At 39.2% G+C, this 16529-nt stretch overlaps 1 protein-coding gene across 2 annotated transcripts in view; it reads left to right on the top strand.

The window, feature by feature from the left end:
- LOC307131912 (transmembrane protein 255B) overlaps window positions 1–2388 on the top strand; it is a 101030-nt gene extending 98642 nt beyond the window's left edge. For both annotated transcript variants that reach the window (XM_079825949.1, XM_079825950.1), the window contains exon 9: window positions 1049–2388. In XM_079825949.1, coding sequence (XP_079682075.1) covers window positions 1049–1189 — 141 coding nt within the window. In that variant the 3' untranslated portion in view covers window positions 1190–2388. The remainder of the gene's footprint in view (window positions 1–1048) is intronic.
- Window positions 2389–16529: the final 14141 nt, after the last annotated feature.

Below are 16529 nucleotides of genomic sequence, written 5' to 3'. Positions count from 1 at the left end.
TCCGAAATGCGCGATGTGCCCTGATTGGTCAGCTGGACTAGTTTGTTTTGATTGATCAACTGTTTCGAGCACATTTCGAAAATTTTACGCCCCTTACCTTAACTGTGAGTTTCAACACACTAGTAACATAACTAAACCAGGCCTTGCCCCTTTTTTGTGTGTATGCCTTGGGCGGTCTTGTATGTCTTCCATTTTCGAATAATTGCTCCCACAGTTGATTTCACACCAAGCTGCTTACCTATTGCAGATTCAGTCTTCCCAGCCTGATGCAGTTCTACAATTTTGTTTCTGATGTCCTTTGACAGCTCTTTGGTCTTGGCCATAGTGGAGTTTGGAGTCTGACTGTTTGAGGTTGTGGACAGGGGTCTTTTATACTGATAACGAGTTCAAACAGGTACCATTAATACAGGTAATGAGTGGAGGACAGAGGAGCCTCCTAAAGAAAAAGTTACAGGTCTGTGAGATGCAGAAATCTTGCTTTTTGTAGGTGACCAAATACTTATTTTACACCCTAATTTGCAAATAAATTCTTTAAATATCAGACAATGTGATTTTCTGGATTTTTTTTCTCATAGTTGAAGTGTACTTATGATGAAAATTACAGGCCTCTCTCATCTTTTTAAGTGGGAGAACTTGCACAATTGGTGGCTGACTAAATACTTTTTTGACTTTTTTCAGAACAGTGCTTACAGATATAGAGAATAACTTCATTTTGAGGGACATTATGCTTTGTAACATTGAAGATTTATTCATGCCCGAATAGTCAGCAACATGACACACTAGTCACACTAGAAAGTTGAAAACGTAAAAACGCATATTAGGACCCCTTTAACGTTGAAATCTTTCCACTACACAAAAGGTTGTTTATAGTAGAAAAAAAGTTCTTTAGATCATTAAATTCTTCTTCAAACTAAGGACAAAATGGTTAGTTTAAGAACTGTTCACAATGGAAACCTATTGGAAACTTTGGAGCTGTATACAGAAATTTAAAAGCTACAAAGATTAATTTCACTTAGAAGTAATCGATTTTCTCCATGTTTTTTTCCAGAGGGCGTCACTTTATGCAGCAGCAGGACCTAGTGTATCTCCAGGAGGATCATCCGATACATCCCATGTACAGCCCAACCCTCCTCCATTCGCCCCCCTCTACAACCTGCTACCCTACAAGACCTCCGGCTTCTCAGCTTAGAACATCTGGATCCAAACCAAAGACATTTAGACTGCACTCCCCTTAAACACAACATGAAATCAAAAGGACTGTTTGCTTTCTCAATAAATGTCCCTGGTCTTATTGTGCAAGATTCATCAGTGCATGTTATTCTCAAGAAAATCAGGTTGTTATCATTAAAATGTCTTTTTACCTACTTTAACTCTGTAACAACTTTTTTTCTGCTGCAAGCCTGTGCAGATGAAAAAAATAATATTAACTAATTGTATTTTTCTACTTTTCCATTTCAGTTTTCCACATTATAGACATTTACTGGAGAAATTCATTGCTAATTCCATTTCATGTCGTCTTTAAGGTGATATTAAGATGCAGAATTCTGACTATGGCTGCAGAATATACAGTAAATACAATTCTGATATATCACATTATAACAGGGCTAATTTAAAAACAATTACACTAATGACTAATTACAATCAGTTGTAGACTGTGACTCAGTTTGAACTAACTTTAATTAGCTCATCAATCAGTTTTTTTCTCCCATACTTCAAAATCACGGTCATTTATTTCAGCCGCTTGAGAACTTGAGGGATAGAAACAGACCTTCAAAATTCTAATCTCGCTGTTTGTATATGATGTGTAAATGTTTCTTTTGATAAAGGTGAATTGTTGTTTCTATGTAATGTTTTATATGTATTTTATACTTAAAACTTTAAGTTTAATTATATATATTTTGTGTTCAAGTCATGACATTTTCCCCGTGTTTAAGAAGCAGTTCATATTTTATACCAAAGGTTATGTACTTGGAAAAATAAAAAATGTTTTGCTTATAACAAATAGAACATTACATGATTCAAAACTATATCCACACTGAAACTCCACAGTTAAATAGTAAACATTTTACCTCAATGCCTGGCTATAGACATCTAATAAAATAAGACCGAATTGACTCAAAATAACTGCATTAAAAATATCTTACATTTTCAGTTCAGAGACTAAAAACAGGACACATAAGAACTATATCAGCAGTTCAATGTTCTGTTCATTGTACTCCATAAATGGACCTCATTAGCTGATGTCATGTATTTTAAAGCATTGCCTGAGACTTGAGTTATAAAATCACAACTCCTGCCATGATCATGTAAAGCCTGCAAACCTTTTATCTTTTCTAAAATAGCGAGATGGTTATATGTTTGCTAAATAAAACGTAACTTTTTTTATGCATGTGTGCCTTAAAGGCCTTAACTGCTTGAAACCCGCTCAAATGCTGCTTGCAGCTTTAATTATTATTATTATTATTCTGCAAAAAAATAAACGTAAATGCCGTAAAATAGCATATAACCATAAAAGATAATCAAAGGGGACATGGCGTATGCTTTATGGTTTATTTCTGACGAAAGACAAAAATGCATAGGCATACATTATTCTGTTATTTTCTGCATACTTTGTGTTGTACCTGCACCCAGATATCTCAGTTCATTTATTTTAGTTAAAGTCCACCAGATTATGTCTTTTGACAGCTCCAAGGCTTTTGTTCAAACTATTCATTGTAATTCTGCATTTGTCTTCTAGCACCGCCCACGGACAGTTGGATCGAGCCCAGAGCATCATGAATATTGACGTTTCCCTACCTTTTTAGGAAAAAAAGCAACGCCACAGTCCCTTTCTCTGTTTTCTCTAGCCATGAATAGCACCTTTTTTAATGCATAGACACAAGTGTTTTTGTTTTGTTTTTGTAAAAATCTCATTGGCTACAGAATCAGCAGTGGGCAATCATCTTATGCCGTGTAGGAAATAATGTGATTGCTGGCAGATTGCATGTAAAGGACCTATCAGCCTACACCATCTACAGTTTTATGATTGAATTAGATATATAATCTGCCCCTGTAATCATAAAAAAAAAAAGTTGGTGTTTTACTGCCACTAATGTTAATTTTAGCTGGAAACTGCAGTGAATTGTATGTATAGGTATGTTTTTGGAATTTTGACAAAAATCGGTATAAACACATTTTTCCAATGAGCCTATGATGCCAAGAGTCATATAAACTATACTTTTAGATGCTTTTTTTGGAGCTCAACAGTGGCCCTGTCCCAAATGGCACACTTGATGTGCACTTGCAGTCTTGTGGAATTACAATATATAATATATCGGCCGATATGCGCCCTCGATGCACACTTTTGCCAAGCCTGCATCTGAAGCGAGCTCTGCAGAAGACTTCCACCCAACAGTCAAAGCAGCCATATGTCATGAAAGTGTGGACTCGGAGGAAGATTGCAAGGGCTTAGGGTTCCATTTGGGGCATCGCCTGTGTCACTGTCTTTATTATATGCAAAAGAACAGCCTGGACTTTCTGCAAAACATCATAAAAGTCATATTGGTTTGAAACCAACACGTTCTCACTCCCATTCATTCCCATTCCCATTCCTTTAGCATAAATTTTTGACCTGAAGGTTACTACTTTGCATTTTCTTTTGAAACCTTTGAATACACAGACTTGATGGTCATGTGAATTTTTTCGTCATGATGAAATTATATATTGGGGTATAACTTTGACATATGACATCTTGGGGTCTGATATTCAATGTAGGCCTATACTGCCACAATAATTTTATTTACATTGCACTATTTAGAGATTTGTGAGCTTGTAACCCAACACCTACCCCTAAAGCTACCCATTTGTACATTATATAATATAAAACACAGGATATAACAGGCAGATACAACTACAGTCACAATTTATTCAAAAAGTACAAATATTTAATGTGTTCCAAATCCAAACGATTGATTTGTGTGAGGAACAGAACCAAAAGCGATCGCCATCTCCATCCACCGCAAAGCTCATGCTGCGTAATTATCATGATTACAAAATTTCAACATGTGGCGTTCTACTCCAAGCTGTTGTGCAGATGGTCAGGTGGTACAAGTCAGAGCGCTTTGAAAATTCAGAGTTTTACAAGAAAATTCAGAAAATTCAAACTCGTAATTACGGTAATTCCAACATGGTGTGAACGCACCTTTAGATCCTGTGCAGTGTGCACACCTGCCAAAAGAAGCGTTATGTCAGATTTAACTGTGAAATGGCATTGGCTCTTGTGTGTCTCATGACCAATTGCATCATGCTAAAGTTCGGGTGTATCTTTTGAATGAGATATTGTTCCTTCATTCACGGAGCGGGATCATCTTCAGCGATTAATAGTGTGTTCCATTTGTCTTTGGAAGTAGGAAATTCCTTGTTCCCAGTAGGTACTTTTAACTGGAATGCCCCCTCAAGTAGGAGTTGTAACTGGGAAACTCAGGGGAACCGTTATAACCCTGACTTCAGAAACCAATATGGCTACTCAGTGCATCAACCATATTGAAACAGTATATTGTCGTTTATTAGCACTTCTGTTCGTCTGTCTCAAGAAGTCTCAAGGACCAAACAATTTTTGTTCCATCATTGTTTTCGGTCTGAACGCAATGATACAATATTCTACCTGATATGTATTTCCATACCTCCGCGCACCCTGTTTGCGCAGACATCACACGTCATCAGCGCGTTCCTTAAAGGCCTGTTCACACCGGGACGATTTTCGCGCGCATTTATTGTCAACGTTTAACGCCTCGTGACTAAACAAAGGGCGCCAATGTGAGTGTGCACACCAACGCGAAAAACGGCAGGCGTAAAAGCGTCATTTTTTTAAAAAGTCTCGGGTTCGTTTTTTTTTTTTGACGCGGCGCGTTAAAAACTGGCTGACCAATGAGATCGGCACTTTTGTTCACATGCCTGGAGCTGCTGAAGTGACATGACTTGGTGGCGCTCGAGCACAAAACGGTCTTGCCGAGCACGCATTGATACAACGAAGAAGTAGTAAGTAGACAAAGAAGAAGATGAGCTGCTAATGCTGCTTGTTGCCAGTTAGTAAAAAGTGTCTGTGAATGGTTTTGGTCATAGACATAATATGTCTATGGTTTTGGCAAGCACATAAATACTGTCTCTCTTCTTCTTCTGTATGACAAGCGAGTGTCAGAAGCGTAAAGTCCCGCAACACCACCTTGTGTACCGGGAGCGCATCTACTGAATTTGCACGTTCACTCGGCACATCGCCAGTGGAAATCGCTTGGGTGTGAACACTCAAGGCGCGCCGAAAAACGTCCCGAAAAACGCTGGCGATAAGCGCGCGCGATATTCGTCCCGGTGTGTACAGGACTTAAGGCTATGGAGAGTTGTAGACAGACAGCCAACAACCTTCAAAAACAAACCATTTTGGATGCCACCTTTTACAGTTCCTCCTGAACCAAAACAAAGAGCTTACGCTGTGTTCACACCATGTAAAAGTAATTACAAGATGGCAGCCCGTGATGTTCTACCCAGAGCTGTTCACATCCTCAGATTTATGCATTTCTAAATCAACACTATAAATGCTGAAATGAATCTGCAGCAGTCAGGTGGTACAAGTAAGAGCTTTGTAAGTTGTTTCCGTTCATTATTATTGGAATGTTATGTGCTTTGAGGCATGAGGTAATTTAATACCGTCTCTAAAAAATTCTGCTTTGCAGAATCTGCTGTGTTCATTCTGTGTTTTGAAGGAGGCGTGGCTTTGGAGAGAGTTTTGAAGGGAGTGTGGGATCTCATGCTTTCAGAGATAACTTTGCTATTGCCTACCCTAACTTTAAGTTCCACTCTTTTCTTCACAAAAAGATATTGTTCGTATAGTTTGTATTACTTTTATACCGTTTTTTTGGTCAGTTTTATAACTGTGACGGCACTTTTATTTGCCTGTTACGTGTTTTATATGTGTTGAGAAATGGTTAGGTTTAGGGTGGGGTGGGGTTAGCTGCTCCAAAATATTTATGAAAGTATAAATATTTATAATAGTGCTTAATGAAAATAGAAATGAATGTAACATTAAACAACAGCAGCAAATACAAACCACAATACCTTGTTAACTCTAATCTGAGATTTCTGATTTGGTGGTTGCCGCTGTCGACAGAAGATTCATTGATCTTGATTCAGGAAACGAGTAACAGAGACTCTCTGGATGGAAACATGAAACATGAGTTTAATGAACTACAGTAACACATCTTGGCAGTACTTGTTCAAAATGTGTGATGACACACCAGCCAAATCCAATAAATATACTGGAATCACCAGGTTCGCTTTGCATGTTAATAGAAAGTGCATGTGTGTTCTCTGTCATTTGGGCTATGTTTATGTGTGGATATATGAGAAGTTTTTTCCTCTGATTGGGTAAGCGTCTCTCCAAACACTGTTCCTTTGAGCTGCACACCGTCATCTCCATTGTCGGCAGTCTTTTACAGCTTTCGCTGGCTGCTCTGTTTGGAATGGGATCCTGAGCAACAGAGATATAATGCAGCAGCTCACGGGAATGGAAAGAACAGGCCTTGACACAAAATAGATGTCTAGAGCAAAGATCACTGAGGAGAACATGAGGGAAAGAACGAGACAGAAACTGAGTGAGAGTGTGAGGATCATGCCAGGGCAAACATGACCCTCATAGCCGGACGTTGGGACATTTGGCTTGGGAATAAGAAAACATTCCCAACACTCTGGATGATGGGTGAAAAGATTCAGACACATAAATCTGGATGAAATATTATTTTTACATCCCTAAATATAGTAATTAATAAAAAGAAACTCACACCACAGTGACATATAATAAAAACATTTTCCTCAATAACACTGACCTGTATTTTTGTAATTTATGTGAAATATTAATCTAATTGTCTATGTAAATAATTACATTTTGATAAATATAATTGAATAATGACAGACAAATAAAAACAGTCCGAATTCCAGTCATAGAAATCCATCTGAACACTCTATAATTCTACAGTATCATATTTTCTTATTTGAAGGATGTCATAATAGCAATATTATTAATTCAGATTAAATGACTGGCCATTTGGTTGAAATTATATGATTGATATTTTGAAGATGAAATATTTCTCTAACTGATCGAACAATTAAATAATAAAAACACCAGTAAAAACATGTCACCTTTTGCAATATAATATACACTATATTGCCAAATGTTTTGGGACGACTGCCCTTACATGCACATTAACTTTAATGACATCTTTAATGAGGGTTTAATATGGAGTCGGCCCACCCTTTGCATCTATAACTGCTTCAACTCTTCTGGGAAGGCTTTCCACAAGGTTTAGGAGTGTGTTTTTGAGAATTTGTAGCCTGACGTCGTCATACTCAATTCTAGTCAGAATATGAGTCTGAGACCGCTCCGTTGGGCTGTGATTATGAGGCGTGTTTCAACCGAACCAGGAAAGATCTCAATTGGATAGACCTACAACCAATCAGAGCAACGGAGCGATGCACAACGTTAGTTGTCAAATGTCAACAGAACTCAACTGCACGGTGTTGCCATGTCCACGGGTTGAAGCGACCCCAATTATGTGATATACAAACCCAGGAATGCGATTTTTAGCTGCCAGCCCTGCCAAAATAACACATATTTTACCCCCCAAATGCCTTTTTTTTCCCGGAGAACCCCCCCTGGAAAGCTATTGGGCTTGTTTTTGGCTAGTTTTGAGGAACGTTAGCAATTGGGCGGGTTTTGTTGTAAAAACTTGGCAACCCTGTCTGCACGCACGCTGGAATAAGTAGCCTAACGTTAGAAGAACAAGATTAGTGTAAACGATCTTTGCCGGTGTTGTAAAAAAATAATTTAAGGATACACAGAGTACTTAAACGTAACACGATCATCATTTCTGAGAGAAATAGTAAAGGTGAATGCATATACGAACAAGTTCTCCGTTTAGGATTAGAACAAACTCAACCCAAGCGGCTTTTGATGACGTGGATGATTACGTTACTGTTTATCATCTGTCCATCATCGTCTAAAGCCCGCCCTGACAATTTCATTGGTCCGAACAGTTTCTGTTCGGGCATAATTACTTCTCTACCGATCAATTCCAGACCGAACTGCCCGAGTAAAAATGTTGTGGGCGGGGCTAAGTTCGGCTGGCATCCAGGCTAGGGAATTTGACCATTCTTCTAGAAGCGCATTTGTGAGGTCAGGCACTGCTGTTGGACGAGAAGGCCTGGCTCACAGCCTCTGCTCTAATTCATCCCAAAGGTGTTCTCTCAGGTTGAGGTCAGGACTCTGTGCAGGCCAGTCAAGTTCCTCAACACTCATGTTGGAACAGGAAGGGGCCATCCCCAAATGTCCAAAATGTCTTGGTATGCTGAAAATGCTGCCAGACAGAGAAGCGTGATTCATCACTCCAGAGAACACGTCTCCGCTGCTCTTGAGTCCACTGGTGGTGTGCTTTACACCACTGCATCCGACGCTTTGCATTGCACTTGGTGATGTAAGGCTTGGATGCAGCTGCTCGGCCATGGAAATCCATTCCATGAAGCTCTCTACCCACTGTTCTTGAGCTAATCTGAAGGCCAGACAAAGTTTGGAGGTCTGTAGCTGTTGAATCTGCAGAAAGTTGGCGACTTCTGCGCACTGTGTGCCTCAGCATGCGCTGACCCCGCTCTGTGATTTTACGTGGCCTACCACTTCGTGGCTGAGTTGCTCTTGTTCCCAATTGCTTCCACTTAGTTATAATACCACTAACAGTTGACAGTGGATTATTTATTAGTGAGTCAATTTCATGAATGGATTTATTGCACAGGTGGCAACCTATCGCGGTACCACGTTTGAGTGACCCATTCTTTCACAAATGTTTGTAGAAGCGTCTGCATGGCTAGGTGCTTGATTTTATACACCTTTGGCCAAGGAAGTGATTGGAACACCTGAATTCAGTGATTTGGAGGGGTGTCCTAATACTTTTGCCAATATAGTGTATATATCATTGTACAAAACTAAATGATTTACTGTGTCCACAATCCCCTTTTACCAAATGGACAAAAAACGTTTAATATTACAACTTAAAATAAATTCATAATCCTAATGAAAAGTGTGCATCTGAAATTAAATGGTTTGACATCTGAAAGAAAAGCCATGTAACAGATTATGAAGAGGCTACCGCCTTATTTATGCACCTTTCACTTCATCAAATCTTTTGGAGCTGTATACTGAAATTTTAAATATAAGAAGGTGATTTGTTTCAATGTATTAGTTTAGTTTAGTTTTTATTTAAAGTTTGACAAGGCATGATATTGAAGGACAAAACCCTGAAATGTATCAAACTGAACACATACTCAAAACAACCTTACCTAATTGAAATGAATTAAATAAATAAATAATAATAAATAAAACAACCAGGTAGAGTAAAAACAGATACACAAAAAACCTGGAATACATCAGGCATCACGCAAAGAACAAACAAACTGTAAATTACTTATAAAACAGTTTAAGAGCACGTGGAATAAAAGAAAGTTCATGTCTTTTTTATTTACTCCTGGGCACAACAAAGTCCCTATGCTGCCGTAGTAGGTAAGTGGGTCTTGGAGCCACAGACAAGAAACAATGCAATGGTGATGAACTGTCTTTGAGTAGTTTTGTAAAAGTACGTATAGTGGCCTTGTCGCGCCTCTCACTCAGTGATGGGACAGTAGAAGTTGGAACACCTATTATCCGACAGCAACGTTTTTGGACCCTCTCCAGCTCATCAGAGAGACCTTTAGGTAGTCCACCCCATACTGGGCTAGCGTACTCAAGGACTGGCCGTATAAATGTTAGATACACTTTCATTAAAACATCACAAGGGAGACCCGCATTTTTAGCAACAAAGAGATAGTGTATTCTAGGACGTACCTTCGAAATCATGTACTTAATGTGGGCATCCCACGACAGATCCGAAGAAATTTGGACTCCAAGCAGTTTAAAAGTGGAAACTCTGCTAATTGCATGTCCTGAAATTACGGGAGAGGAAGGGCAGGGAATGTATTGTCTCTATCTTTCTTCCAGAGGGCGTCACTTTATGTGCATTGTAGTTTCATTTAGGGACACTTCCTCCTAGGACGTAAATATTACAAAGTGTGACATTAAATAGTGTATAAATCACTCGTTATTCTAATTGAGAATTAATGGGGTAAAATCACGTTAGATTGCGCTATGATCGGATATGATTAATTCATGCAATAAATCCCGCCGATAAAAATGTTTTTGTGTGCTTTAGCAAATCGGTCTGAATGAACAAAATGACGCCGTTGGAGACTAATTAAAAATCAACCCACCCACTTAGATATCACTGTCACGTCAAAATCCAACTTGAAATGGCCTTAAAACATGATGAGGATTTTAGTGAACAATCAGCTTGGTGAAATGAATGGCACATCTTCATGTGTGTGTCTAGTGTTTAGCATACCAAGCATGATGAGTTCCAAAAATAAGATGACTATTAAAAAGAACAGCTGAAAATCAGTTCACAAATAAAATGAATTGTTTACAATATATTACAATATACACCAATCAAACTAATATTGTGTTGGTTCCCTTTTGCTGCCAAAACAGCCATCAAGGCATGGACTCCGCTAGACCCCTGAAGGTGTGCTGTGGTATCTGGCACCAAGATGTTAGCAGCAGATCCTGCAAGTTGCGAGGTGGGGCCTCCATGGATCGGACTTGTTTGTTCAGCACATCTCACAGATGCTCAATTTGGATTGAGATCTGGGGAATTTGGAGGCCTAGTCAACACCTTAAACTCGTTGTTGTGCTCCTCAAACCATTACTGAACCATTTTTGCTTTGTGGAGGGTGCATTATCCTTCTGAAAGAGCCCACAGCCACCAGGGAATACCATTTACATGAAAAGGGTTCCATGGTCTGCAACAATGCTTAGGTAGGTGGTACGTTTCAAAGTAACATCCACATGGATGGCAGGACCCAAGGTTTCCCAGCAGAACATTGCCCAAAGCATTACACTGCCTCCGCCGGCTTCCCTTCTTCCCATAGTGCATCCTGGTGCCATGTGTTCCCTAGGTAAGTGATGCACACGCACCCATCCATCCCCTTGATGTAAAAGAAAACGTGATTCATCAGACTAGGCCACCCTCTTCCATTGCTCCGTGGTCCAGTTCTGATGCTCACATGCTCACTGTTGGCGCTTTCGGCGATAAAAAAAAGGCATTCCCCAGTTTGCACATTAAATGGGGTGAAATTGGCAATGAAATGTCAGAGGACGTAAAAACATGATCTTGATGACTTGTGTGACTGTGCTGTGGTTTGAAGATGAAAAGGCATAATATATGACTTTAGTGAACCATTAAACTGTACTGTTTTGGAAAAAAACATGAAAAGTTGTGTTGGTTTAACTTGTTTTGGCAGACAATTGTGAATCGTAATATTGAGACTCCAGCCTTATACTGCTCCCAAAAGGTATTTTACTTTACTCAGACGGGGCCAAAAATTATCGTCCAACTATCGAATCAATTATATGAGCTTTTTTATTTGACATTTATTTTATATGAGGTTTATTTTTTTTTTATGCAAAAATGTTACAACTTTGAACTTTGACATGTCTGAAACAGATATCTGCGCCTGAAATTTTCTGAAAAAACAATAGTATTTGAAATTGATTTTCCTTTAAAGCTACACTGTGTAACTTTTTTAGTTTATTCTTAGCTAAAAACACTTAGTTCTTTCAAAAATATATGTGCTCATTAATGTATATTTACTTCTTTCAAGTAATAAAGTATTCTCGTAAGTTTATAATATGCCATTGAAAATACATACGGGTAAGGGGTTCGAATGTAGGTCGCCATGTTGCCCCTCCATCTTGAAAGTACATTAGCCAAAGAGGGACATACCCGTAAATTCAAGCTTCGCCTTTCGCGTTTTAACACTCGATGGCACCGTGTCGAATGTGGACGAGGTCGAACTGGAAGCCATATTAATCTTGGACTAAATCGGCCACCATAGGAGTTAAAACGAAATCGGAATTAAGAGGAAGAGAAACTAATATTCACTGGCTGGTCATATACCTTTTAACCGCTAGATGGGGGAAAATATCACACAGTGTAGCTTTAAACTAACTAATGTATCTGTGATTGCATTGACAGGCTCAGACTACAGATTATGGTGGGCTATTTGTAACAGCAATATCAAGAGACATTGATCACTACAATATGGTGCAAAGACATATAACATTTAGAATGCTTTTGATATCATGTTTTGCTTTGTCCTTGACAGGGTACAAGATGACCTACAATCTAAAACCTGACATTTCTGAAATTGTTTTGTTCAAAAGAAATAATGTTTAATTGTATTCAACGAAATTAATATGAAATAAGAAATATACAAAGACTGTTTACTACAGAAGACTATAGTTCAGTTTAATTAACAACAACAACATTAAAGTGCTCCAAAAACTGGAATACCCCCGAGAAAGCAAGGTTAATTTACCATCACATACCTTGGGTGATTAACCCAAACCTTGCTTATTCGAGGTATGCTGGTTCCAACCTAAGAGATCATGTGTGATCATGTAAATCAGTAATGTGCATGCTGTGTGAACACAGAATGAAGATTACAGGTATATTCACGTATGAAGTCAGAATGCGCTGACGTAAGAAGTCTGCTTTGGCCCAATCAATGATAAATTCTTATGGAGATGAGGGATTACGCTGCCCTGCTTACAGAAAGCTTTTTAATAGTTTTTCTATGTAAATATGTGATAAATGATCATCTTTGACCGTTGTGCCACGTTTCGCAGCTTTTCCAGCGTGTCGCGCTCGAGACCCAGCCTTCATCAGCGCTGCGGTTCTGCAGTTGGATACCATTACGTGCGTCTCGTGTTTTTAAGAGCAAATACGCATTCTGTTTGATCATCCGTTATTCCTGTCAAAATATGTTGTCAAATTGAACAGATAGTGAAACTAAAGCACTTCTCCCATGCAGGTGAATTACAACAGCAAAGCATTTAAAGATAACTTCCGATGAAAGAATTGACCGGTATTTTGTGTGTGAATGCTCTCTTACTGGTAAAAAGCTAGAACTCCATTGCTTGTGTGAACAGCATATTTTTGTATTTACCGGTAAAGTTATTCTGGTCATTTTCCGGCAATTTTCCCGGGATTGCTGTGTGAAAGGGGGTATTGAGGTACTCTTCATGACATAGTCTCGTTTGATGTCTTCACACTGTAAATTATGACACAATATTAAAAACACTGATTATATTTCAATCTTTGTCATAAGTTCTAAAGAAATGTAATGCAATTTACCACACCTTGTCTGTAATTGCCATGTGCAAACTCACCTAAAGGATTATTAGGAACACCCTACTAATACTGTGTTTGACCCCCTTTCGCCTTCAGAACTGCTTTAATTCTACGTGGCATTGATTCAACAATGTGCTGAAAGCATTCTTTAGAAATGTTGGCCCATATTGATAGGATAGCATCTTGCAGTTGATGGAGATTTGTGGGATGCACATCCAGGGCACGAAGCTCCCGTTCCACCACATCCCAAAGATGCTCTATTGGGTTGAGATCTGGTGACTGTGGGGGCCATTTTAGTACAGTGAACTCATTGTCATGTTCAAGAAACCAATTTGAAATGATTCGAGCTTTGTGACATGGTGCATTATCCTGCTGGAAGTAGCAATCAGAGGATGGGTACATGGTGGTCATAAAGGGATGGACATGGTCACAAACAATGCTCAGGTAGGCTGTGGCATTTAAACGATGCCCAATTGGCACTAAGGGGCCTAAAGTGTGCCAAGAAAACATCCCCCACACCATTACACCACCATCACCAGCCTGCACAGTGGAAACAAGGCATGATGGATCCATGTTCTCATTCTGTTACACCAAATTCTGACTCTACCATCAGAATGTCTCAACAGAAATCGAGACTCATCAGACCAGGCAACATTTTTCCAGTCTTCAACTGTCCAATTTTGGTGAGCTTGTGCAAATTGTAGCCTCTTTTACCTATTTGTAGTGGAGATGAGTGGTACCCGGTGGGGTCTTCTGCTGTTGTAGCCCATCCGCCTCAAGGTTGTGCGTGTTGTGGCTTCACAAATGCTTTGCTGCATACCTTGGTTGTAACGAGTGGTTATTTTAGTCAAAGTTGCTCTTCTATCAGCTTGAATCAGTCGGCCCATTCTCCTCTGACCTCTAGCATCAACAAGGCATTTTCGCCCACAGGACTGCCGCATACTGTATGTTTTTCCCTTTTCACACCATTCTTTGTAAATCCTAGAAATGGTTGTGCGTGAAAATCCCAGTAACTGAGCAGATTGTGAAATACCAAGAACCATGCCATGCTCAAAATTGGTTAAATTACCTTTCTTTCCCATTCTGACATTCAGTTTGAAGTCCAGGAGATTGTCTTGACCAGGACCACACCCCTAAATGCATTGAAGCAACTGCCATGTGATTGGTTGATTAGATAATTGCATTAATGAGAAATTGAACAGGTGTTCCTAATAATCCTTTAGGTGAGTGTATATCTTCTGTCCAGCACCTCCTTTTTAGCTTGCTGTTGAGGAAATTATTGTAATTTAGAAAAATGCCAGTGTAAATATCACTTCACTTGTGAACAGGTTGCCTGAATATCTCCTCAAAATGTCCATGTTTAATCTTAGAATGTTTCTCAAAACCTACTGGATACTGTGCCATAGACTTTACATTGCCACATTTACAAAACTCACTTATCTGAAAGTCAAAAAGAGAGAAAACTATCAACACTTTTACACAGAAATTAAACAAGTAAAGTTTAGTTTTACTACAAAAAAACATTCCCAAAAAATATTACAGATACCTAATTGCCAGCTCGTTCCGAAATGATAAGAAATAATAAAGATGACACGTTTTGCTTTGGGTTTTTTTAAATAAAATTACAACTCACAATGAAGTATGCAGGTTCCATGGACACGTTTTTTTTTTTAACAGGAGTATTTCTAGAAAAGTAAAATAGGTGGAGATGACGAAGCAGTTATTTAAAAAATCATACACGCAGAATCTGCCAAAACTTGCAAAAATGCAGTCAATCAAACTACTGTAAATCTTAAAATGATCAAAGTGGATGTGTTTTAATGAGAAATTCTATAAACTTTTAATGTTTAACGTTACGTTTAACTTATACGTTCGATTAAGTGTGCTTGAGCAACGTTTTTTGGCATATTTGCAAAGCTTATAGCAAAGTTAAGAAACGTTAAGATGACGAAGCTACTAAAAAACTCATACACGCGTAATCTGCCTAAATGCAAAAATGATGCACATAGTCCGTCGACACGGCAGCATATCTTAAAATGATCAAAGTTACAAATATTACTGTTCTTATAGCTGAGAAGGCCGAAAATATATCAAGTTCATTCACCTTAAAGAAAGGTGCATTCACGCCAAAACAAAGAAATCCATATAGATTAAATAACAAAAATAGTTGATGAAATAGTTGAATAGTTGAAGATTAAACCATTTAAAACCATATAAAACATCTTATATTGTAAATTTTCCACATCTTTTCATCCAAATCTTCCTTTTCGCTGAGTCAGAAAGCATTGCGCCATTGCCGCCTTCGTTTTTTTTTAAATCTGATGATGAGCATGCACAACACCTACATTTGCACCTTAAAACAAATTAAGTAGGTATAGTTTATGTAATTTGATCAGGTTGGCCTTGGATCCATTACATTCATGTTGTATATGAGTAATCTGGAAAAATCATTTTAGTTATTTAGTTAATAATTAAGTTATTTTATACTTCTTTAAATATATTATGGCAAACTCCCAAAGCACTCGTCAGCGTTGTCATGGAAATGGAGTGGATCCAATTGTCAGGAGGCGGAGTTGGGGAATGAGAGCCACCTGAGGGCCATCAGTAGAGGAGGATATAAGCACAGCAGAAAGAAGCTTATGGGGAGACCAGATCTCCCAAGACGAGTCTAACACTTTCTCTGATGCTTTTCTTTTGTAGGCTCCAGTGATTGTTAAGGAGACTCGGTTGCAGTTCGTCAGCAAATTGCTACACATTCACTCCTGCACTGAAGCACCAGGTTCCTGGCACTTGGGAACGTCTGCACTAATTTCATTCCTTGTCACTCAATAAAGGCCCCTTCGGGGTAATTTCACCACGCATTTCCGTCTGGCCCTCTTTTATCCCACCACACTGGTGGAGAATGCGGGCAGATCGAGAATTGAGGGCAGATTTTTGGATGCGAGATCCAAAATCGCTTGGTGAGTTGGTGCAAGCAGTGGAATTAGCGGAGGCGGCTCAAGCATGGGACATTGGAGAGAGAGCCGGAGGATTTCCCCGGAGGGTGCCAAGTGACCGACGACCGCTAGAGGGCACCTCTAGGCCAGTAAGCAGACTAGTCATGACAGGGCCCTGTGATGAGCCATTGCCCACCGATCACAACCCACCAGAGGTGAGGGCGTGGCTGGCAGGTTGCATTGTGCACCATACTATACCCTCTGGGGCACCGGAAAGGAGAGTGAGGGTTGATGG

Source organism: Gobio gobio (assembly GCF_949357685.1).
Source record: "Gobio gobio genome assembly, chromosome: 9".
Classification (NCBI taxonomy): Eukaryota; Metazoa; Chordata; class Actinopteri; order Cypriniformes; family Gobionidae; genus Gobio; species Gobio gobio.
This window is presented reverse-complemented; position numbering and strand designations above follow the sequence as displayed.